Source organism: Chiloscyllium plagiosum, chromosome 41 (assembly GCF_004010195.1).
Source record: "Chiloscyllium plagiosum isolate BGI_BamShark_2017 chromosome 41, ASM401019v2, whole genome shotgun sequence".
In the NCBI taxonomy this organism is placed as follows: domain Eukaryota; kingdom Metazoa; phylum Chordata; class Chondrichthyes; order Orectolobiformes; family Hemiscylliidae; genus Chiloscyllium; species Chiloscyllium plagiosum.
In genome coordinates, this window is record NC_057750.1 from 3,966,978 (window position 1) to 3,993,870 (window position 26,893).

General features: G+C 47.7%; 1 protein-coding gene across 1 annotated transcript in view; it reads right to left on the reverse strand.

The window, feature by feature from the left end:
• Positions 1–26,893, reverse strand: part of map3k10 (mitogen-activated protein kinase kinase kinase 10) — a 71,882-nt gene that overhangs the window by 20,250 nt on the left and 24,739 nt on the right. The window contains exon 2 of the mRNA XM_043680662.1: positions 502–683. Within this exon, the coding sequence (XP_043536597.1) occupies positions 502–683 (182 nt within the window). The remainder of the gene's footprint in view (positions 1–501; positions 684–26,893) is intronic.

Here is a 26,893-nt window from a genome sequence, read left to right on the forward strand (position 1 = left end):
GCACTGAGTCAAAATATTCAGAGAGCCAGTAGAGACCTGATGGGCCAAATGGCCTCCCTCCACATTGTAACAACTCTGCTATAAACACATAGTACAGGGGAGTCCAGACAGGATGGCATGGGAATGGCCAGTGTCTGAGAGGGACTGAGACGGGAATGGCCAGTGTCTGAGATGGACTGAGACGGGAATGGCCAGTGTCTGAGAGGGACTGAGATGGGAACGGCCAGTGTCTGAGATGGACTGAGACGGGAATGGCCAGTGTCTGAGAGGGACTGAGACGGGAATGGCCAGTGTCTGAGAGGGACTGAGACGGGAATGGCCAGTGTCTGAGAGAGACTGAGACGGAATGGGACAACATTCATAGAGGTGAACATCGGCACACCCAGTGATGGAGAGGACTCAGCTATTTGGAAAAGCTGGAATATTTAGTCATTATCCCCCAGTTCCTTTTTGGAAGCACTAGCCTTTGCCAGAGTTGGTCCGGCTCCCATGTCCCTGTTACCTCCACACGTCGCTGCTCTTGGAAAACAGGGACAACTTAATAACTTCAGGGGCCATCCAGGCATAGGTGCCTGCGGCGCTCATTTTGGTCGTTCGATGCCACTCCCGTGCCAAACCAAAATCCGTGATCTTCAGCGTCTTGTTGGTGAGATCATCGCTGTCTGCCTTCTCGAGAATCAGAACTGGAAAGTACAGAAGACAAGTTGAATAAGACAAGGCAAAATCCGCCCTTCAATCTCATTGTAAGGGGCAGCACTTCACTCAGTCTAACACAACCTTCATCCTCACTTGTCTTTGCAATGAAAATTCTTTCGCTGAAGATTTCCTAACAATTAGTCCACAAGAGGATAGACATTCTGGTCCCATCAGCCTATCCCGGGGCTTCAGAAGCTGATCATCTACATCACACATATCCCATCACACTCACACACACACTTAACCAAGCTTATGATTTGGAGATGCTGGTATTGGACTAGGGTGTACAAAGTTAAAAATCACACAACACCAGGTTATATCCAACAGGTAACTGGAAGCACTAGCTTTCGGAGCGATGCTCCTTCATCAGGTGGTTGTGGTGCTCCAAAAGCTAGTGTGCTTCCAATTAAACCTGTTGGACTATAACCTGGTGTTGTGTGACACACGCACACACACACTCTCTCTCTCAGGTGCACTCACACTCGCACACTCAGTCTGTCACTCCTACATGTGCACGCATATAAGCTTATGGGGTGAATTTGTTTTTGCAGAATTGCATTTTATTTTGCTCAAGAACTGCATGAATCCATGTAAAGCTCTGTAAAACTGTGCAGAGGGTTTGTCAGCCTGGCATAGCATTGGGACACAGACAGACTTCACACCTACTGTTTAAAAAACTGAGCTACCTTGAGAATGTAATTTAAAAGAAGTTCTGGGATTTACATATCAAAGAACAGAAACCAGCATATCCCATTCTAAAAGATGGAAGTTTTAATCTAAGATTGTTTACTGTGTCACATCCCCATGACACTGGACTCCTTTGGCTATAGATTCTGTGAGCATGATGTTAACCTCCACAATCATCTGATCAAGGAGCAGCACTTCGAAAGCTAGTGCTTCTAAATAAACTTGTTGGACTATAACCTGGTGTGTGATTTTTAATTTTGTCCACCCCAGTCCAACACTGGCCCCTCCACGTCACACCTACAACATGCTTGAGTTCTTGGAGGAGGCGACAAGACGGATTGAGTGAGGGAAGGGCAGTGAATGTTGTCCACATGGATTTGACCAGGAGGTTGCGTGGTATGGGGGATTTTAACTATGAGGAAAGGTTGGTCAGACTGGGTTTGTTTTCAGTGGAACATAGGAGATAGAGGGATTACCCTATCGAAGTTTATTCGATTGCGAATGGCATGGATGGAGTGGAAAGTAAGAGGTGTTTTTCCCCCCAGGGTGGAGGGGTCAATTATTGGGGGACACAGGTTCAAGGTGGGGGGAGGGCAAGGGAGTTGGAACGTAAGTTTAAAAAAAGGTTGTTTTTTTTCATACAGAAGGTAGTATGTGCATGGAACGTAGAGGTGGTGGTAGGAGCAGATTCAAGGAGCACCTGGACAAACATATGAATAGGAAGTGAATAGAGGGATATGGATCCTATAAGTGAAGGCAGTTTCAGTATGGAAGGGCAAAATGTGTTGACACAGGCTCGAAGGGCCTGTTCCTGAGCTGTATTGTTCTTTGTTTTTTGACTTTAGTAAGGCATTTGAAAAGGTACCTCATGCCAGGGTGAACTCGCTCGATGGATACAAAACTGGCTTGGACACAGAAGGCGGGGAGTAGCAGTGGAAGGGTGCTCTTCGGAATGGAGATCAGTAACTGGTGGTGTTCCGCAGGGATCAGTACTGGGACCTTTGACGCTTGTAAATTATGTTTTGTTATAAACAATATCGCAAAGCCCAAAAAGCCTTTTTATAAGACAAGCGTTTACAATCATTTTCAGCCAGGAGTGCGGAGTGAAGGTTCCACCCGGCATCATCTTCAGCATCACTGATACCCGTCCCAAGCTATTCTGTGTTGTCTGAAGAAATGTTGAAGGCGTGTGCTGTCAAGAATAAAACAGGACAAATCCAACCCAGCCAATTACTGCCCCATCAATCCAATGCTGAGTCGCAGCAAAGTGATGGAAGGTATCTTCAGCAGTGTTGACAAGTGAAAATTACTCAGCAGGAGCTGGTTTACTGATGCATATGTACACACTGAGGGTTTCATCAGGATCCCTCAGATTCCTGACACTCCCTCCCAGTCAGCACACTGAGTGTCCCTACGGATTGCAGTGGTTCAAGGATGCAGCTGAGGATCACATTCTAAATTAGGAAAGGGCAATAAATGCCCTCGGCAAAAGGGAGGACCGCAGTTGCTGGAGATCAGAGTCGAGTTTAGAGTGGTGCTGGAAAAGCACAGCAGGCCAGGCAGTATCCGGGGAGCCGGAAAATCGATGTTTCAGGCAGGAGCCCTTCATCAGGAATGCCCTAACCAATCCCTCGTCTAATTCCAGGACATCAGAGGAAAATGTTACAGATATGTATTCCTGAAGCTTCGAAAGTCCACAATGGAGTTTTAAACCAGTCTTCTGACTTGAGGCTAGAAACTTAGTAAGATGTACTCATCAACAAACCTCCCTCATGGACAATTATCCCCAATCTGGCCTTGAAATACTTTGTGCACCCGAGGCAGATTCACTTTAACAATAGAATGACACGTCAGACATGTGCTGAGTGAGAGACAGAGCAGATACCTGGGTAATTTGGCACTTTTCAAGGAAGGAATATTGTCTCAGTGCATGTTCCAGTCAAATGAAGTGAAGGAACCTCATGGTGTTATGATGATCGGTGGGGGTAAAAAGTCTGTACATAGACAATATTCCTACCGGGGACAGGGACTTTGCCACCTTACTGCCCCTTTTTTTTTTTAACCCCTCCTCATCCCTCACACTAACTCACCGTCCATCCCTCAACCCCATCTACCCATCCTCCCTCACCTGTATCTCCCACTCCCAGACCTGATCTGGATAAGGAGGAATTTGAAGTATGCGTGATTCCACAAACAGGGTTGTGATATGGGGACGATGGAACTGGCGAGTTATTTGTCCAACTGTTGCTCACAGAGTGAACTGCACCCCACCGCCCCCACCCCCCTCCTTTGGTGCTTTAAGTGCCTTCATATCCCCAGACACCCGTGTCCTCTCTGCCTTTGTGTTCTGCATTACTCCAGCTACCACTGACCTGTCCAACAGGAACCATCAAAATGACAGATTTACTTTTGTTTTTCGTGTGTGTGTGTGTGTGTATATATAGATGGAACACAATGCTCTCTCAGTGAGCCCCCACTCCCCTCCCTACGCACTCTCACATTTCCTCCCACCCAGAGAGAGAATATGTTCAGGGATATGGGGGGGAAAAGGCAGAGGAAGTGGAGCTAGTCACGTTGTTGTTGCAGACAGCTAGAACAGACACGATGGGCTGAATGGCTGTAACCAGTCTGTGATTTGTTTTCCTCCCCCCACCCCCAAGTAGAGAAACAGACCTGTGACAGCAATTAGTTCTTCTCTAATGTAACAGATCAACTTCTATCTCAGCTTGTCCAAAGTCCTAACAGACTCATCCTTCAATAGACAGAGCCTTCACATCTCACTGGGATAGGGATTCTGAAGGTTTATGACCTGCCCGTCTGAAGTTTCTGACCCTAACAGGTTGTGACTGTTATCCTGGACGCTGGTGTGAGGGGGAGAGAGTCTAGCTCCCAGTAGACAATCTGCAACTGAGCAGCACCCCATCACAACCCAACAAAGGCACAGTTAGCGAGTGCAGCAAAACTAGAGATCAGTGCACTAAGGAAGGATGTGCATTTATATAGCACCTTTCACAACCTTCAGCCCCCCCCAACCACCAAAGCCCTTGACAGCCAATTAATCAGTTCTTCCATGATCTGATTGAACTATGGAACAGACTCAAAGGGGTTCCTACATTCTACTTGTCTGGAGAGGAGAGGGAGCAGCTGTCCTAAATGAGGGGGCCATGAATATGAGAAAAATCATGTATAACCTTAATTGTAAATTTAGGAGAAACCTTTGTTCCCCAGAGAGTGGCAAGAAACTTACAGAATACTGAATGGCCTGTACAGAGTGGATGTTGGACAGATATTCCCATTGACCGGAGAGACTCGGACCCGAGGGCACAGCCTTAGAGTAAAGGGAAGACCCTTTGAGAATGGAGAAAAGGAGAAACTTCTTCAACCAGAGAGTGGGGAATCCACGGAATTCACTGCCACATGAGACTGTGGAAGTCAGATCATTAAGTACATTTAAGACAGAGATAGATAGGTTCTTGATTGTAAAGGAGATCAAGGGTTGTGGGGAGAAAGCAGGAGAATGGGGTCGAGAAAGTTACCAGCCATTATTGAATGGCGGAGCAGAATCGATGGGCTGAATGGCCTAATTTCTGCTCCTATGTCTTATGGTCTAATGTGGGACTCGGTCCCTAAGGGAGAGCTGGTGTCAGTACATCGAAGGGATGCAAAGTTGGGCTAGGAGACAGAGCAGATGGGCCAAATGTTTCTTTTGAATGTTTTCACAAAACAGAAGAGCCACCTCTAGCTGCCTCACTGACAGGTTGACTAGTGACCACGGTTGCCATGGAAACAGACTGGGTGGGGTAGGGGGGAACAAAAGGCCCCTCCTGTCCACTCTGTACTCTCCATTTCAAAAGCACCTATTTCCTGTTGGGTGTAAACACTGCTCCATTTACAAACCGGTTTTGTTATGCTGGAACACACCTGATTGATCTAAAGGTGCCCTTGTCAAACTCACCGCAGGTTTGCGTGCGAGCATAGTTGCAATGTATACTTTATAATTTTCACTTTGTTTTAATATTCCTGATGCAATAAAATGCAATAAAAAATAATACTGTAATCTGTAGTACGCCTGTGTTGTCAAAACATTCACATGCGATTCGCCTGCTGAACTGGAAGTTGATTGAGGTTTCTTTTTAAGAGTAGGCTGCATTGCAGTCAGCTGGGCCTGAAGACTGACAGGCTGAATGATCTTCAAAAAGATTGAGGCCAAAACACCAATACTGAGAATAGAATGTTATGGAATCCCTACAGTGTGGAAACAAGCCATTTGACCCACCAAGTCCATGCTGACCCTCCGAAAAACATCCCACCCAGTCCCACCCTACCCCTGTAACCCCGCATTTGTCATGGTAACCCACCTAACACATTGCAACATGTGACCAATCCACCCAGATCTTTGGAGGAAACCCACGCAGACAGGGGGAGAACGTGCAAACTCCACACAGACAGTCACCAGAGGTGGAATTGAACCTGGGTCCCTGCTGCCGTGAGGCAGCAGCGCTAAACACTTAGCCACCGTGCTACCCTAAGAAAGTGCTGCATTGTCAGAGGTGCTGCCTCTCCCTGAGACGTTAAACCAAAGGCCTGTGTGCGTACTGAGGGAGTGTTGCACTGGCAGAGGTGCTGTTTTTCAATGAGATGATAACTGAGACCTGTGTGTGTACTGAGGGAGTGCTGCACTAGCAGAGGTGCTGTTTTTCAATGAGATGATAACGGAGACCTGTGTGCGGTACCAAGGAAGTGCTGCACTGGCAGAGGCGCTATTATCCCACGGAACATTAGACTGAGTGCCCTCTGCTGGAGTACTGGAGCCAGTGCCTGCTGGAGAGCTCACTATGAACCTGTGCCAACAATCACTGCCTCCCCTAACCCCTCCAGACATACACACACACACTTTCTCACATGCAGCACATCAAAACAAAATTACAGAGACATTTTAGGATCTTGCTGCACAATATTCACAATTACAATTGGGGAGTGCCTCATTGTAGCAAATCACTTTGAAGATGTGCAGGTTAGGGTGGATTGGCCGTGGTAAATTGTCCAAGAATGTGCAGACTAGGTGGGTTAGCCATGGGAAATGCAGGGTTACAGGGATAGATTGAGGGGTGAGTCAGGGTGGGATGCTCTTCGGAGGGTCAGTGTGTGCTCGATGGGCTGAATAGCCTGCTTCCACACTGTAGGGATTCGATGATTCTATAAATGGTACAGAGAGATGGAAAGGTTTCAGACAAACAATGCTATTTCATATCTTGTCACTACTGACAGGCTAAAGTGACAGCCACAGGGATTGAAGGGAGGTTGGGAGTCTGTCTCCCAGCCTTCCTGTCCAGCTTGTCGCTGAATGAGTCTTGTTCAACAACAACTGACCTGGAAGTCCGAGGGGATGAAGGAGTGGGGAACTTTGTTTTCATCGTTCATAGGATGTGGGCACCGCTGGCCAGACCAGCCTTTGTTAGCTTTCTGAGGAAGAGTCAGCCACAGTGCCGTAGGTCGGGAGTCACCTGTAGGCCAGACCAGGTCAGCATTAGAGACAAAAAAAACCTGCAGATGCTGGAATCCAAATAGACAGACAGGAAGCTGGAAGAACACAGCAAGCCAGGCAGCATCAGGAAGTGGAGGAGGGTTAAGAAGGTGCAGACTCAAGAAGGGTTACACCTGAAACGTTGACTTCCGCAAGACGAGGTCAGGATTGCAGATTTCCTTCGCTAAAGGACCTTAATGAACCCGATAGCTGTTGCTGATCACCATAGTAATATTGATCATCTGTGGCCCATGGGAGATCATCTGAGCCTCAGTTCCAGGTTCACTTTCTAGTTGGGCCCCAATCCTGACCTTTCACTCGTGACAGTCTGTGACAGTCACCCTGATCTTACTGGAGTGGTAGCAAGATGGTGCAGACCTGCTGAGGCCTGAGGATCTGATGGTGCAGACCTGCTGAGGCCTGAGGATCTGTTCACCTGCACCTTGTGACTTTCACCAACGCTGTGGGATCTTTGCGTCACTTGAAGGGTGGGTACTCAGTTTAGTGACTCCTTCATGAGACGGCACCATGGACAGTGCAGAATCTCCTTCAACACTCCACATGGAGCTCCAGTTTGACCTCCTGCTGAGAAGCAGTACCTCTGACAGTGTTGAGCTCCCTCAAGCCCGCATTGGGAGCGTCAACCTGGAGAGGGACTCAGACCTACAACGATCTGCCTCTGAAGCGAGGATGCTGCAGTGAAGATGAAGCTGCGTGTGCTAGTGTGGTACAAGCTGATGGGAATAGGAAGATCCCATAATCAATGCCTGGTTTGGTGCTGTGGGCTGGTTTCAACCGAATGTTTGAATTATTCATTCAAAAGCTGACTCCCTGTGCCCAATGCACCCACACACACAGACGGTGGGGGGACTGAGGGGGGCATTATGATGGGACACTGACACAGTCAAGCTACCTCCCGAGAGCTCCCAGCCAGGCCTGAGATTGAATAACAACCTCTCCCCAAGAGGTCACCTGGAGAACATTCCCCCTCAGTGGTTAAAGGAGGAGAAACAGATCGTTCTCTCTCACTGCCATGACTGGGTTTCTCAAAAGGCGTATTTATTTGCAAGTGGAGAGAGTGATAGAAAAGAGAGATGGGCAAAAAGAGAGAGAAACAGAAAGAGAGAGACAGTGAGAGAAAAACAGATAGAAGGAGGGAGGGACATGGAAAGAGAGAAATGGAGACGGAAAGAGGGAAGGATGGAAAGAAACTGAGAGGCAGAAACTGTGAGTGGGGGGGGGGGGTGAAGTGAGACAGAGAAAGAAAAAAAGAGAGAGTGCAAGAGAAAGAGACTGAAAAATGTCAAGGTCACCTGATTAGAATCTGTCCCTCCCTTGGAACCAAATGCAACGAATAAAACAAACCCTTCATTGTCGAGGCCTCGGTCTGAACCCAAGTGAGTTAACCCCTTGCTTTCCTCCCCACTAGCATTTCTGCCCCCATTACTGACACGCGTTTTGCCTCAGGATGTTTTTACTGGATGTGCCAATGCTTACATTGTCCCCCGTAACAGGAGAAACTGAGCATGGACAGTATGGCAATGAGGAATCCAACAGCTCAGTCCAAATAATAAACTGACAGACTTGGAATTGTCTGGCCTGGCATTGAGCTAGCCAGTTACAGCAGAAGAACAATAGAGTGTCATGTTTCAGGTAATCGCCAGTAAGATGGAGTCAGAGACCTTTATAGCCTCAGGTCTATGTTATATCCCTTAAAGGTACACTGACATACTGGATTGAATCTAACTTTTTTGTGGCTTGGGCCAGAGCATTGGGTTTTTTTGAAGTACTTTTCACTGCAGGACCGAAAGAATTTTCTTGCTATAACTTGCTGCATTAACTATCCACTCCATCTCTACAGCATCCCTCTCATCCAACTCTGGACCCAACTTACCACCCGCTATTCCTGGAACAGCTCAGCACTGCGGGGATATCCTGGAATTGACCAGAATTCCCGGTGCCATCTTTAAAAGGCTGCTGTGAATTTGGTATCTATAAGGATCCTGACATTTGCCCCAGATATGGCAGACAAGAGGAATTTGATACGCTGCTTTGTGCACAGAGGTCTGGAGATCTGCTAGACAGGATAATGCACGTGTGGGATATCATCCCCCCACAACCAGTGGAAGAGCCCCCAACACCAGCAGATTGGTGTTACAGCGAGCACTACTGGTGCACTTGAGGATTGGAGATAGCGCCATGAGGCTTCTTAGAACCTGGCACATGTTCAATGTCAATGCCCATGGATGTGGGATGTGCATGGAGCACAACTGGATATATTGGTGCCTGAACATTGTGCTTTGGAGAGGGTGCAGAGAAGGTTTACAAGGATGTTGTTTGGTATGGAAGGTGCTAGCTATGAAGAGAGTTTGAGTAGGTTAGGATTGTTTTCATTAGAGAAAAGGAGATTGAGGGGGACCTGATTGAGGTCTACAACATCATGAAGGGTATAGATAGCGTAGATAGAAATAAGCTTTTTCCCAGGGTGAGGGATTCAATAATGAGAGGTCACAGTTTCAAGGTGAGAGGTGAAAAGTTTAAGGGGGATACAAGCAGCAAGTACTTCACACAGAGGGTGGTAGGTGTCTGGAACGCGTTGCCAGCAGAGGTAGTAGAGGCAGGGATGGTAAATTCATTTAAGATGCATCTGGATAGATGCATGAGTAGGTGGGGAGCAGAGGGATACAGATCCTTAGGAATTGGGCGATAGGTTTGGACAGTGGATTTGGATCGGCGCAGGCTTGGAGGGCCGAAGGGCCTGTTCTTGGGCTGTAAATTTTCTTTATTCTTTGTTCTAACCTGGATGCCCTTTGTCACAAGCAGTGAGCGGACGATACAGCTACCAGTGTCTGGTTGATTGGGAGTGTTTAGTAAGATAGGAAACTGAACAATAATGAGGTGAATTGTGGCATTAACAAGGGCTTTAATGAGCTATAATCCCCTTTAATTGCAAACTATCCACTGCCAAGTGAGAAACTCACCACCGTGCTCAGCAGATCCATAAAAGTTGAACTGGTTTCTCAGACACGCCCTGTGTGAGTGACCAGTGTTTAATCCTGTTTGGCTACAGCAGGCATCAGGCTTTTGGGAATGGTATTTCCTCTAGCCTCAGCACTCCGATGTCACACTGTGCAGCTAATTCTTTGTCTTCCCTCTTTGACCCACCAAGAGAATGTTACATGCACAGTGCAATCCCAGCATCCAAACGGCTATTGTATGTTGTGGCCATGGAGGGATTTGAAGACACAGATGAGAATTTTAAATTGAGAGGGACATTGTTGGACCTGCCTTTAAGCTCTGTGCATTTCTGTAGGACAACAGGATCACGCAGAGTATGTGCTGACTGGGCTCTCTGAGTATTCACTCTGAAACCCACACTGAACCCAGTCCAAAAATTGTAGTTGATGCATCAAATTAAAGTGTTGACTTTCGAACACCACATTAGCCTGGGTCTGGGCTGACCAGAAAGGTTAATGAACAGATACACACACAGGGTAAACATCAGTCTAACTGGAAGTGAAATCACTGGAGAGAGACGAGGTTTCTGAAGCCAGAATTAAATCTCTGAGAGGTGGGGACTTTACACATCCCACTTAATGGTAATGTCCTGAGGAGTGTTGCCAAACAGACAGACCTTGGGGTGCAAGTTCATAGTTCCTTGAAAGTGGAGTTGCAGGTTGGTAGGGTAGCAAAGAAAGCATTTGGTTTTCTAGCCTTTATGGTCAGTGCATTGAGTATAAGAGTTGTGAGGTCATGTTGCGGCTGTACAGGACATTGGTTATGCCACTTTTGGAATACTGTGTTCAGTTCTGGTCTCCATGGTATAGGAAGGATGTTGTGAAACTTGAAAGGGTTCAGAAAATATTTACAAGGATGTCGCTGGGGTTGGAGGGTTTGAGCTATAGGGAGAGATTGAATAGGCTGGGGCTGTTTTACGTGGAGGGTTAGGGACTGAGAGGTGACCTTACAGAATTTTATAAAAATCAAGAAGGTCATTGATAAGGGGAATAGACAAAGTCTTTTTCACAAGGTAGGGGAGTCCAAAACTAGAGGGAAAAGGTGTAAGATGAGAGGGAAAAGATTTAAAAGGGATCTAAGGGGCAACGTTTTCACCCAGAGGGTGGTGTGTCTATGGAATGAGCTGCCAGAGGAAGTGGTGGAGGCTGATACAATTACAACAGTTGAAAGACATCTGGATGGGTATATGAATAGACAGGGTTTGGAGGGCCAAATACTGACAAATGGGACTAAATTAATTTAGGATTTTGGCATAGATGAGTTCAACCAAAGGGTCTGTTTCCATGCTGTACATCACTACGACTCTGTCACTATGTGTGCAGAATTAGCACTCGGACATCCTAGAACAGGCAATGTGGTAATGTCCAGATAATTTAGTTTTTTCTGTGCGTTCAAAGATCAGTATGCAACTATAGCAAATAATCAGGAAAGCAAATAGAACGTTTAATACAGGGGAATGAAAGAGAGAGGAAAGGTGCTTCAGTTATACAGCGCTCTGGTGGGACCACATGCTCAGATATACAGCTCTCTGGTCGGTCCACATGTTCAGTTTTACAGCGCTCGGGTGGGACAACATCCTCAGTTATACAGCGCATGGGCAGGACCACATACTCAGTTATACAGCGCTCTGGTGGGTCCACGTGCTCAGTTGTACAGCGGTCTGGTGGGACCACCTGCTCAGTTGTACAGCGCTCGGGTGGGACCATGTGCTCAGATATACAACGCTCTGGTGGGACCACCTGCTCAGTTATACAGCGCTCTGGTGGGACCACCTGCTCAGTTACCCAGCGCTCTAGTGGGTCCACGTGTTCAGTTTTACGGCGCTCAGGTGGGAACACATGCTCAGTTATACATCGCTCTGGTGGTACCACATGCTCAGTTACACAGCGTGCGGGTGGGAACACATGCTCAGTTATACATCGCTCGGGTGGGACCACATGCTCAGTTATACATCGCTCGGGTGGGACCACATGCTCAGTTATACATCGCTCGGGTGGGACCACATGCTCAGTTATACATCGCTCGGGTGGGTCCACGTATTCAGTTATACATCGCTCGGGTGGGTCCACGTATTCAGTTGTACAGCGCTCGGGTGGGACCATGTGCTCAGTTGTACAGCGCTCTGGTGGGACCTCGTGCTCAGTTATACATCGCTCGGGTGGGTCCACGTATTCAGTTATACAGCGCTCGGGTGGGACCATGTGCTCAGTTGTACAGCGCTCGGATGGGACCTCGTGCTCAGTTGTACAGCGCTCGGGTGGGACCACGTGCTCAGTTGTACAGCGCTCGGGTGGGACCACGTACTCAGTTGTACAGCGCTCGGGTGGGACCACGTGTTCAGTTATACAGCGCTCTGGTGGGACCTCGTGCTCAGTTATACAGCGCTCTGGTGGGATGTGTTCAGTTGTACAGCGGTCTGGTGGGACCACCTGCTCAGTTGTACAGCGCTCGGGTGGGACCATGTGCTCAGTTATACAGCCCTCGGGTGGGACCATGTGCTCAGTTATACAGCGCTCAGGTGGGACCACGTGCTTAGTTGTACAGCACTCTGGTGGGGCCACGTGCTCAGTTGTACAGCGCTCGGGTGGGACCATGTGCTCAGTTGTACATCGCTCTGGTGGGACCACGTGCTCATTTGTACAGCGCTTGGGTGGGACCACATATTCAGTTATACATCGCTCCGGTGGGAGCACGTGCTCAGTTATACAGCGTTCGGGTGGGACCACATGCTCAGATATACAGCGCTCTGGTGGGACCACATGCTCAGATATACAGCGCTCGGGTGGGACCACATGCTCAGATATACAGCACTCTGGTGTGACCACATGCTCAGTTGGACAGCGCTCTGGTGGGTCCACGTGTTCAGTTATACAGCGCTCTGGTGGGACCACATGCTCAGTTGGACAGCGCTCTGGTGGGTCCATGTGTTCAGTTATACAGCGCTCGGGTGGGACATCGTGCTCAGTTGTACAGCACTCGGGTGGGACCACGTGCTCAGTTATACAGCGCTCTGGTGCGACCACATGCTCAATTGTACAGCGCTCTGGTGGTTCCATGTGTTCAGTTATACAGCACTCTGGTGGGACCATGTGTTCAGTTATGCAGCACTCTGGTGGGACCACATGCTCAGGTGGGACCACATGCTCAGGTGGGACCACATGCTCAGATATACAGCGCTCTGCTGGGACCATGTACTCAGGTGTACAGCACTCTGGTGGGACCCTGTGCTCAGTGAACCTGATGGGTTTTTCCAACAATTGACCATGGTTTCATAGTCATCATTAAATCCAGATGCAAATTCCACCATTTTGGGATTTGAACAAGCATCCCAGTACATTAGCTGTGTTGCTGGATTTGTGGTCTCCCCACGGGAGGTGAACTCTCTCAAGGCAGTAGAAGCAGCGTCTTTGAATATTTTTAAGGCAAAGACAGAAAAATTCTCGATGAACAAGGAGACAAAAACTTAGCAGTGGTAGGCGAAGCTGTGAAATAATCAGCTATAATCTGATTCGATAGTGGAACAGTTTTGAAGAGCCAGGTGGCCTGCTCCTGTTCTGAATGGAATCATCCGTAGAGATTAGTCCCATGTAAAGCATTGAATGATACCTGAAGATGTTATTGCACTCTACGTTATCTTGAGAACTTTCTTATTAGCTGAGATGGTGATGTGGCTTAAAGCAATGTTGTAAAATCTTTTTAATCTGCCCATGGAATGTCACACAGTCTGCCATCTTGCACTTAAAAGATCTTGTGGTCACGATTTAGAAGAGCAGCAGGGGCATTCTCTCTGGTGCGCTGGTCAATATTTATCTTTCAACCAATATCTCACGCACAAAATAAAAACAATTACCTGGGCATTATCACACTGCAATGGGAGCTTACAGTGCGCAAACAGGCTGCTGGATCTCCGGAATTACAACAATTGAATTGTAGAGTCATAGAGATGTACAGCATGGAAACAGACCCTTTGGTCCAACCCGTCCAGATATCCCATCCCAATCTCGTGCTACCTGCCAGGACCCAGCCCACATCCCTGCAAACCCTTCCTATTTATATACCCATCCAAATGCCTCTTAAATGTTGTAATTGTACCAGCTAAACCTCTATAATGTCACCCCTCAACCTTCGACGCTCCAGAGAAAAGAGACCCAGCCTGTTCAGCCTCTCCCTGTAGCTCAAATCCTCCAACCCTGGCAATATCCTTATAAATCTTTTCTGAACCCTTTCAAGGTTCACAACATCTTTCCGATAGGATTCATAGCTCATTAGTGATAAAGCACCATTGTGTAAGCTGTGTGGAAATAAAACTCCACATTTCCATTTTTTTTCCCAGCCTGGCCTTGTGAATTACTATTTTCTCCCCAAGGGCTGTTTTTGTCTCCCAGAGTTAACGGCAAGGAAACAATGCAATGCCACTTCTGCTTCTGTTCTGCAGCAGCTGATTCACACCAATAGCCCACACCCACTGACCTCCACCGCCTGCGGTCTGACAACACCCCCGTTTTGAAACTGAAGTTGTCAGTGCTACAAGGACAGAGGCTGGAAGGTATACAGTCAAATGACTTGGAAAATATTTATATTCTTGTTTTTCACATGTCAAGATTTGTTTTTAGTTCCGGTTTTTGGATTTATGTCACAGTAGCTCACTATCTCATGGTAATGTCCATCTAGCATTGCTTTCGGGCCAACTGGAAAGGCTGATTGACCCCTTGCCCTCTGGAGTTGCTATCAACTCAGTTAACTCACAAGCTTTCATTGGGTCTGGATTCAATCCATAACTGACTAGATCACTTCCTTCAGCTTCTGGCTATTGTCTAAGGTGCATTGAATTTGATTAGATTAGATTAGATTACTTACAGTGTGGAAACAGGCCCTTCAGCCCAACAAGTTCACACCGTCCCGCCGAAGCACAACCCACCCATACCCCTACACATCTACCCTTTACCTAACACTACGGGAAATTTAGCGTGGCCAATTCACCTGACCTGCACATCTTTGGACTGTGGCAGGAAACTGGAGCACCCGGAGGAAACCCACGCAGGCACGGGGAGAATGTGCAAACTCCACACAGTCAGTCGCCTGAGGCGGGAATTGAACCCGGGTCTATGGCGCTGTGAGGCAGCAGTGCTAACCATTGTGCCACCGTGCCGCCCACCCAGAGTTTAGATCAGAGTGGTGCTGGAGAAGCACAGCAGGTCAGGCAGCATCCAAGGAGCAGGAAAATAGACGTTTCGGGCAAGAGCCCTTCATCAGGAATCCAACCAGGAATTTGAGTCCAACCTACAGGTCCAGGTTGACACTCCCATATGCAATACTGAGGGAGTGCTGCACTGCCGGAGATGCCATTACTTGGGTTAACATTAAAGCAACTGCCTACCAGTTTTTAAAAATTATTTCTTGGGAGGTCATGACTGCTAAGGCCAGAATTAATTGCCCATCCCTAATTGGCCTGGAGAAGGCAGTAGAGAGCACTGCAGATGCTGGTGACTAGAGTTGAGTGTGTGGTGCTGGAAAAGCACAGCAGGTCAGGCAGCATCTGAGGAGAAGGAGAATTGCGTTTCAGGCAAAAGCCCTTCGTCAGGAAGGCGGTGTTGAGCTGCCGTCTGGAAGCAGTGCAGTAAGTATGCTGTAGGTAGACCCATGGGAGAAAGTGCCAGGAGTTAAATTGAGTGATGGTAAAGAAAAAGTGATATTTTCAAAGCAGGCTGGTGCATGACTTGGAGGGAAACTTGCAGGAGGTGTTATTCCCATGTGTCGACTGCTCCTCATCAATGGTGGAAGTTATGGGTTTGGAAGATGCTGTCTAAGGAGCCTTGGTGAATATCTGCAGTGCGTCTTGTAGATGGTACACACTACTGCTACTGAGCATCGGTGGTGGAGGGAGTGGATGCTTTTGAATATGGTGCCAATCAAACATTCTGCTTTGTCCTGGATAGTATCAAGCTTCTGGAGTGTTGTTGGAGCTGTACTCATCCAGGACAAGTGGGGAGAATTCCATCACACTCCTCCCTTCGTGCCTTGTAGATGGTGGACAGGCTTTGGGGAGTCAGGAGGTGAGTTACCCACTGCAGTATTCCTCGCCTTTGACTTGCTCCTGTAGCCACAGTATTTACATGGTTGGTCGTGTTCAGTTTCTGGTCAGTGGTAACTCCCAGAATGTTGGAAGTGGACAAATCAGTGATGGTAATGCTGTTGAATATCAAAGGATGATGTTTAGGCTCTGACACCTGACATTTGTGTGGCCTAGGTGTTACTTGCCACCTGGCTTCCCAAGTCTAGTTATTATTCAGGTCTTTGCTGCCTATCGATTCAGACTGCCTCAGTGGCTGTGGAGTCACAAATTCTGTTGAATACAAGCATTGGTGAACATCCCCACTTTGGACCTTATAATGGAGGGGTGGTCATTGATGAAGCAGCTGAAGATGGTTGGGCCTGGGACACTACCCTGAGGAACTCCTGCAGAGATGTATTGGAGCTGAGATGACTGACCTCCAACAACCACAACCATCTTCCTACGTGTCAGTTATAACTCCAACCACTGGAGAGCTTTCCCCCTCGACTTCCATTGATTCCAGTTTTACTAAGACTTCAAATTCCACACTCAGTCAGATGCAGCCTTACTGTCAAGGGCAGTCCCTCTCCCCTCCCGTCTGGAATTCAGCTCTTTTGTCCATGTTTGAACCAAGGCTGTAATGAGGTTAGGAGCTGAGTGACCCTGGCAGAACCCAAACTGGGCGTCACTGAGCAGGTTATTGCTGAGTGAGTGCTGCATGATAGCACTGTTAATGACATCTTCCATCACTTTACTGATTATCAAGAGTAGAGCAATGGGGCAAGAGTTAGGAGGGTTGGATGTATACTGATGTTTTGTGTGCAGGATATCCTTAGATAATTTTCCACATTGTCAGATAGATGCCAGTGTTGTAGCAACTGGACTAGAGGTGTGACAAGGTCTAGAGCGCAAGTCTTCAATGTCTTTGCTTGAATGTTGGGCCCTAGCTTTTGCAGTATTCATTGCCATGAGACATTCCTCACTCTCATGTGGAGTGAATCAAATTGGCTGAAGAGTTGGACCTCAGGAGGAGGCCCAGTCTACACCTTTGGCAGCAGGTTGTTGTTTCAGTCTTGTGGGGTGGCACCAAAAGGGGGATCAAGCCAAGTGGGGCACGGTAAGCTGTGTTTAGGCCAGAATAGGTGCTGCACACCAGCCACAGTAACCCCATGACCTCCAGTACCATCATGATGGCAGGAGAGACAACTGTGGTGTTGTGATCCTGGCACCCACCTTGTAATCCGGGGGCCTAGGCTAATTCGTTGGGACATGGCAGCCTGGTGGAATTTTAAATTCAATCCAGAAAGGAAAGTTAGTCTCAACGATGGGGAGCAGCAACTGTTCTAAAAGCCCAACTGATTTGCTAATGCCCTTTAGGGAAGGAAATCTGCTCTCTTTACCCAGTCTGGATTATATGTGACTCCAGACCCACAGCAACATAGAGGGGACTCTTAACTACCCTCTGAAAGCCACTCAGCTCCAGGGCAATTAAGGATAGGCAACAAATGCTGGCCTTACCTAGTGACACTCATATCCCAAGGCAGAATTTTTTTCCATATACAAAGGGACCACCAGTCGTCCAAGAAACAAGTTCTACACCATCATGGGTGATGCTCAAGTCCCGTGACTGAATAAAAACATCACAAAGACTCTCATCATGTGAGTTTCTAACTTGTCACTCTGGTTCTTTAACAACGTGACTGATCCTCCTTGGGGCACACGCACAGGATGTTGCATCCTGTTTTCTGTACTTTATATCCCAGAGATCTCCGTACTCCACTCCACGTGAATGTGAACTCTGCCAGAACCTCGCTGATTGGCAAAGAAAGGGTCAAGAGTGGAGTTTCTTTTCTATTTTGCGTGTGTTGTTTTCTTGTGAGTGAAACTCAGCAAAGGCCAGTGTCGAGGAAAAAAATGACAAAACCCCCTAAACCATACAAAACAAACACAACGTTTGTCTCACAAAGGACTCCAGGCTGTACATGTTTGTATCTATGCAAATTGTTTGCAGGGATCAAGTGCCACATTCAAGTTAACTGGACGGATTCCAGGAGGGGAAAATGCCTGGCAACAATGAACAAAAAAACCAAGGCCTAGAGTGCCTCGTTACAAAACGTCCAGCTCACTCCTTCAAACACCTGCGTGTATTTCAAAAGCCTCAACAGCTGGGCCTCAATTAACTCGCCAGCAGTTTCCAATTCCAATTTTACAGCAGGGATTTGCGGAATAGCAACAGCACCCGGGAGGCCATTCGGCCTGCTGGCTTTCTAAAGAAATCAACTCATCTCTGCTACCTTGTCCCCCTTCTTCTAATCCGTGTCCATTCTTCCAGTTGAGGTTTTGCTTTTGAGAGCTTCAATTGTACCAGCCTCCCCCTCACTTTGAGGCAGCGTAACCTTTCCTAACCAATGTGTGAAAATTCCTCCTGGGTCGTGTCACTGTTGCTGCTAATGTCCATGAGCTTAAATGCTCACTGACTCTTCCACCAATGGGAATAGTTTCTCTCCCTTTATTCTATCCAGAACCCTCCTGGATTTGAACACCTCAATCGAATCTCCTCTCAGCCTTCACTTCTTAGTGAAGTCCCACCCTCAAGCTCCAACTGCTAAACTTAACGGAGGTTCCTCACCCCAGAGCCAATCTCATGATCCTTTCCTGGACCCTCTCTGATGCCTTCATATCCTCTGTTGTTCTCCAAGAGAAACCCATTCAGCCCCCTTAAGCCACATTCTCCTTTCAATAAGATTGTAATTTAACATACTAGCCTTGGTTTCATATCTCCCTAACCCAACAAACATCTACGAATCCCAATTTTGGAAATTTCAATTGAATCACCCCCTCTGTCCAACTCTCACACAGAGTCTCTCTCTCTCTCTCTCTCTCTTTTTCTTACACACACACACACACACACACACGGCTTTGAAGGGAGAGTTCCAAGCTCCCACTGCCTTTTCTGTGAGGCAGTGCTTCCTGACATCATCCTCAGACAATCTGGCTCCCATTTCAAGGAACTAGCCACTGAGATTTTGGTCAATGAGCAGATAACCATTTCTCTTTAATAAATAGCGAAGTCAGCCCAGGTAGCCGGGTGGGGAATGTTGAGGTCAGGATCTTGTCACTTTCAGGAAAGAACAGGATCTGGACCAGATGGGCCAATGGGCTGAGAAGTGGCAGATGGAGTTTAATTCAGATAAATGTTAGGTGCTGCATTTTGATAAAGCAAATCTTAGCGGGACTTATACACTTAATGGTAAGGTCCCAGGGAGGGTTGCTGAACAAAGAGACCTTGGAGTGCAAGTTCATAGCTCCTTGAAAGTAGAGTCGCAGGTAGATAGGATAGTGAAGGTGTTTGGTATGCGGCTGAGGCTGTTTTCCCTGGAGCACCGGAGGCTGAAGGGTGACCTTATAGAGGTTTACAAAATTATAAGGGGCATGGATAGGATAAATAGGCAAAGCTTTTTACCTGGTGTGGGGGAGTCCAGAACTAGAGGGCTTAGGTTTAGGGTGAGAGGGAAAATATATAAAAGAGACCTAAGGGGTAACTGTTTTCACACAGAGGGTGGTACGGGTTTGGAACGAACTGCCAGAGGAAGTGGTGGAGGGTGGTACAATTGCAACATTTAAGAGGCATTTGGATGGGTATATGAATAGGAAGGGTTTGGAGGGATATGGGCCGGGTGCTGGCAGGTGGGACTAGTTTGGGTTGGGATATCTGGACAGGTTGGACCGAAGGGTCTGTTTCCATGCTGTACATCTCTATAACTCTATAACAACTGGAACTTGGCAAGCTCCAAGATGTCACTGCAGTCGATAGATTTTGTTCTTCATCCCAAACCCAGAGGCTTCCCCTCCGCCTCCAATCCCAGCAGCGAGCATTGGTCACCCTGTAACATGGTGCCCAGTCCATGTGAACCGTGCTGACAGTGTCTGTGCAGCTCAGGAGCTGTCAGGTGGGGGTGGTGTCTCATGCATCTTCAGTCCCCACCAACTGCCGTCCCATGCCCCCTCGCCACTGGATCTGACCGCACCTTCCGAAGGTTACAATGTGGCTCGAGAGCTGGAACTGATGATAATGTTTTCCGATTTCTTTTTGCACCTTCCTGATTTGTGAAGAGTCAGAATTACTTTTGGAATTGTATGTGCAATTCCGGTCTCCCTCCTATCAGAAGGATGTTGTGAAACTTGAAACGGTTCAGAAAAGATTTACAAGGATGTTGCCAGGACTAGAGCTTTAGGGAGCGACTGAATAGACTGGGGCTGTTTTCTCTGAAGCATTGGAGATTAGATTAGATTACTTACAGTGTGGAAATAGGCCCTTCGGCCCAACAAATCCACACCAACCCGCCAAAGCGCAACCCACCCAGACACATTCCCCTACGTTTATCCCTTCACCTAACACTACAGGCAATTTAGCATGGCCAATTCACCTAACCTGCACATTTTTGGACTGTGGGAGGAAACTGGCGCACCCAGAGGAAACCCACACAGACATGGGTAGAGTGTGCAAACTCCACACAGACAGTTGCCTGAGGCCGGAATTGAACCTGGGTCTCTGGCGCTGTGAGGCAGCCGTGCTAACCACTGTGCCACCACGCCGCCCACTGAGGGGTGACCTTAAAGAGGTTTAGAAAATCATGAGGGGCTTGGATGGAGTAAATATGTCCTTTGGAGCATTGGTGCAGACTCAATGAGCCAAATGGCCTCTTTCCACACACTAGGGATTCTATCACTTTGATTAAGCCTTTGGCCACTGTCCTGATGCACAGTGTTGACTGTGTGGCTCTCACTGTTGGGTATCACTCACTTGTTTTTCATATCCCACTTACTCTTTTCCCCAGACTGCCTGGATTAGATGCACCAATTTTTACTCTATCCATGCCTTTTGTGATTTTCTGTGGGGTGTGGGAGTCCAAAACTAGAGGCCATAGGTTTAAGGCGAGAGGGGAAAAATTTGAAAGGGACCTAAGGGGCAACTTTTTCACACAGTGGGTGGTACGTGGATGGAATGAGCTGCCAGAGGAAGTGGTGGAGGCTGATATAATTACAACATTTAAAAGTCATCTGGATGGGCACATGAATAGGAAGGGCTTGGAGGGATATGGGCTGGGTGCTGGCAGGTGGGACTAGATTGGTTTGGGATATCTAGTCGACATAGACAGTTTGTACCGAAGGGTCTGTTTCTGTGCTGGACAGCTCTGTAACTCTATGACTATAGCCATAGCAGAGTCTCTAACCTCTTGGTCTCAAAGTTCTGTGTTCAAGCTCTGCCTCAGAAGTAAAAGGACAAGAATTTATTGCCAAGATCCATAGTACAATGCCGGGGGAGAGCTGCTCAGTCAGGAGCACTGAGAGACACATTCTGTCCTCTCAGGTGAACTTCAAAGATCCCATAGTATGTTTTGAACAAGAGTCACGGGGAGCTCTCCATGTTCCAAGGACCCATGTTTATCGCTCAGTCAGCTTAACAATAGAGACCATTGGGTCATCGTCACATCCAAGTTTATGGGAGCTTGCTGTGCCCAATGTTGGCCGCCATCTTCCTGGCAATGCAATTCTGAACCAGAGCTTTGAAAGTGTTTCATTGGCTACAAAGGTCGTTGAAGGATGCTTTATAAATGCAAGTCTTTCTGTCCTTTACAACTTCCTCAATCCCATGTTTCAATGACCTTTCTTTGCCAATTTATTATCCTACCATTCAACACCAGGGGCTACTCTCAGCTAATGGTAATTGTTGTAGGGCAGGATGTTAGAGAAGGTCATAATGAGACATTCTAATGTTAGAGGTCAGATTGGACCCCATTGAACTTCAACACCCCCAAGTGAAGTCATAAATATAGTGGAGAGACTTTGATACATTGCTACATAATTAACCCTGCCCTAGCAACATAACGTGGCTGTCATAGAATCCTTACTGTGTGGAAGCAGGTCGTTCAGCCCATCAAGTCCACACTGACCCTCTGAAGAGCATTTCAGCCAATCCCAGCCCCAGCCCCCACCCTATCCCCGCAACCTTGCATTCCCCATGGCTAACCCACCCTGCCTACACATCCCTGGACACTATGGGGCAATTTCCCATGGCCAATCCATTGAACCTGCACATTTTGGGACTGTCAGAGGAAACCAGATCACCCGGAGGAAACTCATGCAGACATGGGGAGAAGGTGCAACCTTCACACCAGACAGTTGCCTGAGGCTGGGACCAGTGCTAACCACTGAGACACGGTGCTGCCCATTTCAGTCTACTGACTGCAATACAACTTGCAGATATTTGGGTTTTGCTTCTAATTATTGAGAAAGTGTCCAAGGGTTGAAATAGATTCCATCTCCTAAGGGGTGAACTCTTCACGTGATCCCGATATTACCCTTTGAGCTTTTTTTGTGCTCACTCCCAATGTCCCATCAGGGACACTCCTGGATTGTTCTGGTTTCCTAATACATTCCGCATGGGATCTGGGTGGAGCTGCATCATGCTTGGAGGTAAGAGACCTCACCAGGAAGAGCTGGGATGCTGCCAATGATACCTATCACACCCCTCATTGGGACAGGAGGGAAACCTTGGCCCAAGGTTCCAATTCCTGATCAGACTCCCACCAGGAGCTGGACAGTCGGACAGTCGGAAGAATGCGATGGTGCTGCAGTTGAACATGTGAATGGCGCTTGTGGTTGAATTAAGTACCAGGGAGTGACTGGAACTTCCATGAACCCATATTTGGGGAGCAGGGTGGTGACAGTGTGGATGGGGAGTGAGAGTTGGACATGACCGAATGATGGAAATGACAGGCAAGAAACCTATACTGTTCTACCATAACTTCAGGATGTCTCAAAGCGTCTAATTTTTGGGCTGCAAGATCCCACAAGAAGGGAAACAAGAGGAGAACAGGTCCAACTTCAGATTGGACTCCACTGGACTTCAACGCCACCTCCCCACCTCCCTCCTGCAAATGAAGCAATAAACAAGAGCAGAATAGGTTCATCGTTAGCGGCGTGAAGCTACTGGAGGAAAGATCATCGAACCCTGACCCTACTCTCCAGACTCTGGGCTGACAATTCGGAACGTTCCTGTGATTGACAGTGATGTTGGCAGCGGTCCAGGTCACGAAGCAGGTTGGCACACTGCCAGTTGGAATCACATGCACTGGTTACAGTTTGTATTCCTCACTCCGAGTCACTGCACACGCTCTGTGCAACTCAGCCTGTCAATTCCGAATGGCAAGCCAAAGCGAGTCTATACTTTGTGAATCAAAAAAGGCCCTGGCACAGTACCAAGTGGACAGGGGTATCTGATCCAGGCAGTGTGGGAAAAGGGCAAGTGGGATATGAAAAAAAAGTGATTGAGAGATGCCCAGCGGTGAGAGCCACACACTGTGCATCAGGACAGGTGATCAAAGGCTTGATAGAACATCTTTGGACTGTGGGAGGAAACTGGAGCACCTGGAGGAAACCCACACAGACATGGGGAGAATGTGCAAACTCCACACAGACAGTCACCCGAGGCTGGTGCTGGGAGGGACCAGTGGTAACCACTGAGCCACCATGAAAATGAAAAATAAACAAAAAATTGCATTTCTATAGCGCCTTCCATGAACTCTTTGTCCCAAATGAAATACTTGAGGATGTAATCTTTGTTGTAATGTAGGAAATGCAGCAGACAATTTGTGCACAGTAAGCTCCCAGAAACAATAATGCAATAATGAACAACTGAATCTGTTTGTGATGTTGACTTGAAGGATAAATATCAAAGAGAATGCCCCTCCTCAGCTTGGAAACATCACCCTGAGATGGTTTACGTTTATCCACAGGAGCAGACAGTGTTAGCTAACATCTTGTCTGACTGACGGTACCTCTGACAATGTGGCCTTCCCTCAGCGCCACACTGGCAGGTTATCCTAAACCTTTCTGCTCAGAGCTTTGGAGTAAGACTCAAACTCACAACCTTCTGGCTGACCTGGGAGAGGAGAGTGCTAACCCACGGCAGAACCACAGCTGACCCTCCAAAAACTGCAAGGTTGAGGGGTTAAGGGAATGGCAGTGCTTACAGCGAAGGCCAGAACCAGAGCAAGTACCAAGTCTGGAGGAGATTCCAGACAGAGGGAGACTGAGGCTATGGAGGAATTTGAAAAACAACGAAGAGAGTTTCAAACCTTGAGGGGTCAGTGCTGGGGCAGGAGGTGGGCAACACAGGTTAATGGGGTGGGAAAACTGGCTTTTTTCACTGAAGGATGACCTTATCGAGGTTTATAAAATCAAGAGGGGCATAGAAAAGGTGAATGCTAAGTTGTCTTTTCTCTGGGGTAGGGGAGTTCAAGACTAGGGGCGTGTTTTTAAGAGAGGAGAAAGATTCAACAAAGACATGAGGAGCATTTTTTTAAACACAGAGCGTGGTCCATGTATGGAATGAACTTCCAGAGGAAGTGGTGGGTGTGGGTACAGTTCCAACATTTAAGAGACATTTGGATAAGTACATGAATAAGAAACATTCAGAGGGATATGGGCCAGGAGCAGGCAGGTGGGACTGGTTCAGTGTGAGATTATTCTCGGCATGGATTGGTTGGGCCGAAGGGTCTGTTCCCATGCGGTATGACTTTATAACTGGCCTTAGAGGGAATTAGGACATGGGCTGTGCTTACAGAGAGTGAAAAGAAATGGGTGACCAATCGGAGGCATATTGAAATACTTCAGTAGCCAATGAGCCGAGGTAAGGGTGAAGTAGGAAGATACCGGCATCAAATTGAGAATTGAAGATGAGCAAGAGGGGGAGAGGGGGACAAAAAATAAGACAGCAAGATTAAGGAAGTTGGCTTTAATATGTTTTTACAAGCCATTTGATCCACAGTCCAAACAGAATCTGGTTGGTTGGTTTAAGATGTGATAGGTTGGCAGGGTGCCAGTTCAGATGGAATGTAATTAACCAGCCAGAGATTCCTGCTCCCCTCCCTCATTCCATGAATAACAAACCCATGGAGCTCTTTTTCTGTTTCAGGAGCTCATTCAATTTATTGTTTAAACCAGGGTGTGACTTGCCTTCAGTTATCTTCCCTTGTGTGTCCTGAGGCGGTCATCAGCATCATGTGTCTGCCAGCTGCCTACACCCATCCCCTCTCTCCTTCCCTCCCAAGGCTGGGGGTCCCTGCAGCTCCCTCCCCTCTCTCTGCCCTCTCATTTAGATTTCTCAGCCCTCTGCAGCCACAGCTTGCCTCAGTTTTGTTCCCAGCTGCCTGCTCACCCCTTCCCACGCTGCATCCAGAGGATCCCAATCAACAGCAGAATCGCTCACTGGCCACACCATTTCACCGGGTCAGTCCATTGCCCAAGATTCCCCAATTATACTCCTTTAGAGTTCGAGCAGGATCATCCGGAAGGAGTCATTGATCTGGTGAACATACTTACAAATACGTGGCTGCAACCTTGAGATGGTCAAGGGCAGCAGATACACGGGAACACCACCCCCTGCAAGCTCCCCTCCAAGCCCCTCACCATCCCTACTTGGAAATATATCACCATTCCTTCAGTGTCGCTGGGTCAAAATCCTGGAATTCCCTCCCGAGTGGTATTGTTTGCGTTCCTACACCACACAGACTGCAGCAGTTTAAAGAGGGACGGCACGGTGACTCAGTGGTTAGGGACCTGGGTTCGATTCCAGCCTTGGGCAACTGTCTGCGTGGAGTTTGCACATTCTCCCCGTGTCTGCGTGGGTTTCCTCCGGGTGCTCCGGTTTCCTCCCACAGTACTAAGATGGGCAGGTTAGGGTGGGTTGGCAGTGGGAAAGGTGGGGTTACAGAGATAGGGTTGCGCTGGGTGGGATGCTCTTCGGAAGGGCTGTGCAGACTCAATAGGCTGAATGATCTCTTTCAGCAGTGTAAGGATTCTGTGATGAAGACAGCTCACCACCACCTTCTCTGGGGCAATTAGAGATGGGCTGAAAAAAATGCCAGAGATGCCCAAGTCCCTTGAACAAATAGTAAGCAAAACAAAGAAGAACATAATAAAGAATTAGGATGAGTAGGCCATTCGGCCCCTCAAGCCTGATCTGCCATGTGATCCGATTGTGGCCTCAAGTCCATTTTCCCGCCTAACACTGATAACCTTTCACCCCTTTGTCAGTAATCCCCCTCCACCTCCAAAATTTTCAACAAACCAATCAACCCCCTTCTCCCTCTGATTGGAGAGAGTTCCACAGACTCAATACGCAGAGAAAAACATTCTCACTCGGCATTTCAAATGGGAGACCCCTCATTTTTAAACAGGTTCGAACCACAGTGAACTCTCATTAGTCGAAAACACCTTGCTTAGGCTCACACAATACAGATAAATGTGCTAACACATAGATATTTACTGAACAAACATTCATTATTCAGTAACCAAGGAACTAAAATGCTTCACTTTTCATCTAATCATTTTACCATCAAAAGCCTGATAGAGTTTACACTTACACACACACACACACACACGCGGGCACATACACACTGACTTCATGGTGGTGTCCATGGCATACAGAGGGTAATGAGCTGCCAGAGGATGTAGTGAAGACTAGCACAATTGCAGCATTTAAGAGGCATCTGGATGGGTATATGAATAGGAAGGGTTTGGAGGGATATGGGCCAGATGCTGCCAGGTGGGACTAGATTGGGTTGGCATATCTGGTCAGCATGGACGGGTTGGACCGAAGGGTCTGTTTCCGTGCTGTACATCTCTATGATTCTAAGTGGACTGATATCACTGATATCAGATTCATCACACTCTAGCCTTGCCAGATGCCTCGAGTTTTTGCACAACATCCATCTGAGAGAGAGATAGAGAGGGAATTAGGGAGGGAGGGAGAGAGAGAAAAAAGAGAGAGAAAAGGAGAGAGAGAGAGAAAAAAAGAGAAAAAAATAGAGAGAGAGATAGAGAAAAAGAGAGAGAGAGAGAGAGAGAGA